Raw genomic sequence first — 2,291 nt, 5'->3', positions numbered from 1 at the left:
CTTTGCAGTGAGTTAGAATTTGCAAGGGTAAGCATAGACCCGTGAAAACATGGGACAGCAAGCAATGCAATGTAATCTGGCAATTACATTTTGGCTACTGCTGACTTCTGTTCTTCACCACTGAAGCACCTGAAAAGACAGAGCCGTGGGGGTGACCGTGATTGCTAGGCTGATTGCCTCTGTGGCCAGGATGTTTCTTTCTCATCCGGTACCTCTGGGCAGAGACTTTGAATGCTGTCATTATTCCATGCCTGCAAGACGTGGTTGAAGTTAAGGCATGGATCTGAAAGCCACCCCAGAACTTCTGGGTCGGTAATGCTGTTGGATTGCTTGTAAACATTCTGCTGTGAGGGTTTTTGTTTGTTTGTTTGTTTTTGAGTATTCCGGTGTGATCTAAAGCTCAGTACAGGCCGGTGGCTACCAAAGCTGGATCAGTGGGAGAGCTTGGGCCTGGCCCCCTTATTTGCTCAGACAGCCACTGCTATGCGAGCAGCTCCGTGGTGTGCTCTAACCCCTCACTCAATACAGCGACCAGAGCCTGAAGCCTAACCGATGGCAGGTTTATTCATCTGCTTTGTGAAGGGGTTTGACCAAGTTCTTGACCAAGTCTTGCCAGCACTTGAAGTTCAATCCCACCCACGCCGTGCTAGTCAAACTGCTCAAGAGCTTTTCTTCAACAGCATTTATTGCACCAAAAGCTGGCTGTCCTGGCACATTCTCTGGGGAGGATTCCCCTTAGATATCCACCTTCAGCCAGCTGCTGCTGGCCACCTGCGCCACGCTGGGCCGGGAGGATGGTAAGAACTGCAGCAGCTGGACAAGCAGGGCCTGGCAGGGCTCCGGCAGCGCGGACACCCCCCTCAGGTGCTGGACCCCATCCTTCTGATGCTGGATGGTGTTGCAGAGGCAGCCGTGGAAGGGCAAGCTGCCAGTCACCATGGCAAGAAGGACCACCCCCAGGCTCCAGATGTCCAACTTCTTGGCATCGTGGGGGTAATGCAGCCACATCTCCGGGGCCATGTAGGCTTCTGTTCCGCAGAAGGTGCTGCTCAGTTCTGGGTAGCTGCTCATTTCCTTGCTGAGGCTAAAATCAGCAATCTTGGCCTGGCGGCCATCAGCACTGAGCAGTATGTTCTCACACTTGAGGTCACGATGCACGATGTTGCGGTCGTGGAGGCAGTGCACGGCCCCCACCACCTGCACAAAGATGTCCCGGGCGTCGGGGACGCAGGGCAGCTTGCCCAGCTGCTGCAGCCGCTGCTGCAGGTCGAAGGCTGCCGACTCCATCACGATGTAGACCATGCCGTCGGTCAGCTCAAAGATCTCAAAGATGAGCACGATGTTGGGATGATCCAGCTCACGCAGGATGGAGAGCTCCCGGGGCAGAAACTTCTCCACAAATTCTGGAGAGGCCCTTCGCTTGTCCACCATCTTGATAGCTAGGGGGACCGTGTACTTGGGGGAGGTGGCCGCCCTCACCGTGGAGAACGCACCCTCTCCTAAGGTCTCCCCCAGCGTGAAGCCCAGCTTGTGGAGTAGCTTCTTGTCTTTGTCAGTGTTTGGCATCTTAGCTGGTCCGCATAGGACGAAAGCGTGCCTGCAGTCGACCTTCACAAACCTGCAGTGGTTCCACAGGTGCCCTGTGGGGCTGAGGGTCCACCCAGGCACTGTGACAAAGTGTGACAGTGCCTCACTATGACTGCGATGTCAACGTGGTCCGACGGGTCTGCGCTGCTCCTGGGTGTCCCAGCTCGTCATGCATACGCACTGGGAGAACTGCCAGCACTGAATATATATACATATATATATATTTACCTGTTTCTGCTCTTGAGTTGTCAGAACAGGGACTGTCTGATGATAAGATTTAAATGTGACTGTTCTGGAGCAAATAATCACTTTGGAGACCCACAGCTATTTTCTGCAAGATATTGATTGTATTAAAATCAGAACTACGCAAAATGGCACCAGAGAGTGATTTGTACCACCTCTAATTACAGGACACCTCGGCTGGGTGTCAAGATTTAGTTTTTGATTATGACGGTGCAGGAAATGGTTTCTCAAGGTGGGCTTTCCAGCTTGGGGCGGTGCGGAAGGGGAGCCTGCTCTTTCAGCAGAAACAGCTTTGTGAACTTCTTTGAGTTGCGCTCCCGTGATTTTAACCAAAAATGGTAGCAATGCAAACAGAGAGGCATTTCCTTGTTGTAAGCTGGGGGTCACCAGGAGTGGATTCAGAAGAAGGGAGCAGGAGGCAGAGAGCAGGAGGGGAGAGGAGACGCGGGCAGTGCCTGAGG

General features: G+C 53.3%; 1 protein-coding gene across 1 annotated transcript; it reads right to left on the bottom strand.

The window, feature by feature from the left end:
* Positions 1-735: 735 nt before the first annotated feature.
* On the bottom strand, positions 736-1,799 carry LOC128075934 (testis-specific serine/threonine-protein kinase 6-like). Its single transcript, XM_052673141.1, has one exon. The coding sequence runs from the start codon at positions 1,564-1,566 to the stop codon at positions 736-738; it is 831 nt and encodes a 276-aa protein (XP_052529101.1). The 5' UTR covers positions 1,567-1,799.
* Between the last annotated feature and the right edge of the window lie 492 nt (positions 1,800-2,291).

The sequence above is a fragment of the Tympanuchus pallidicinctus genome, unplaced genomic scaffold, assembly GCF_026119805.1.
Source record: "Tympanuchus pallidicinctus isolate F22 unplaced genomic scaffold, pur_lepc_1.0 scaffold13, whole genome shotgun sequence".
In the NCBI taxonomy this organism is placed as follows: Eukaryota; Metazoa; Chordata; class Aves; order Galliformes; family Phasianidae; genus Tympanuchus; species Tympanuchus pallidicinctus.
The sequence above is the reverse complement of the archived record's forward strand: the minus strand, read 5'-3'. Positions and strand labels throughout refer to the sequence as shown.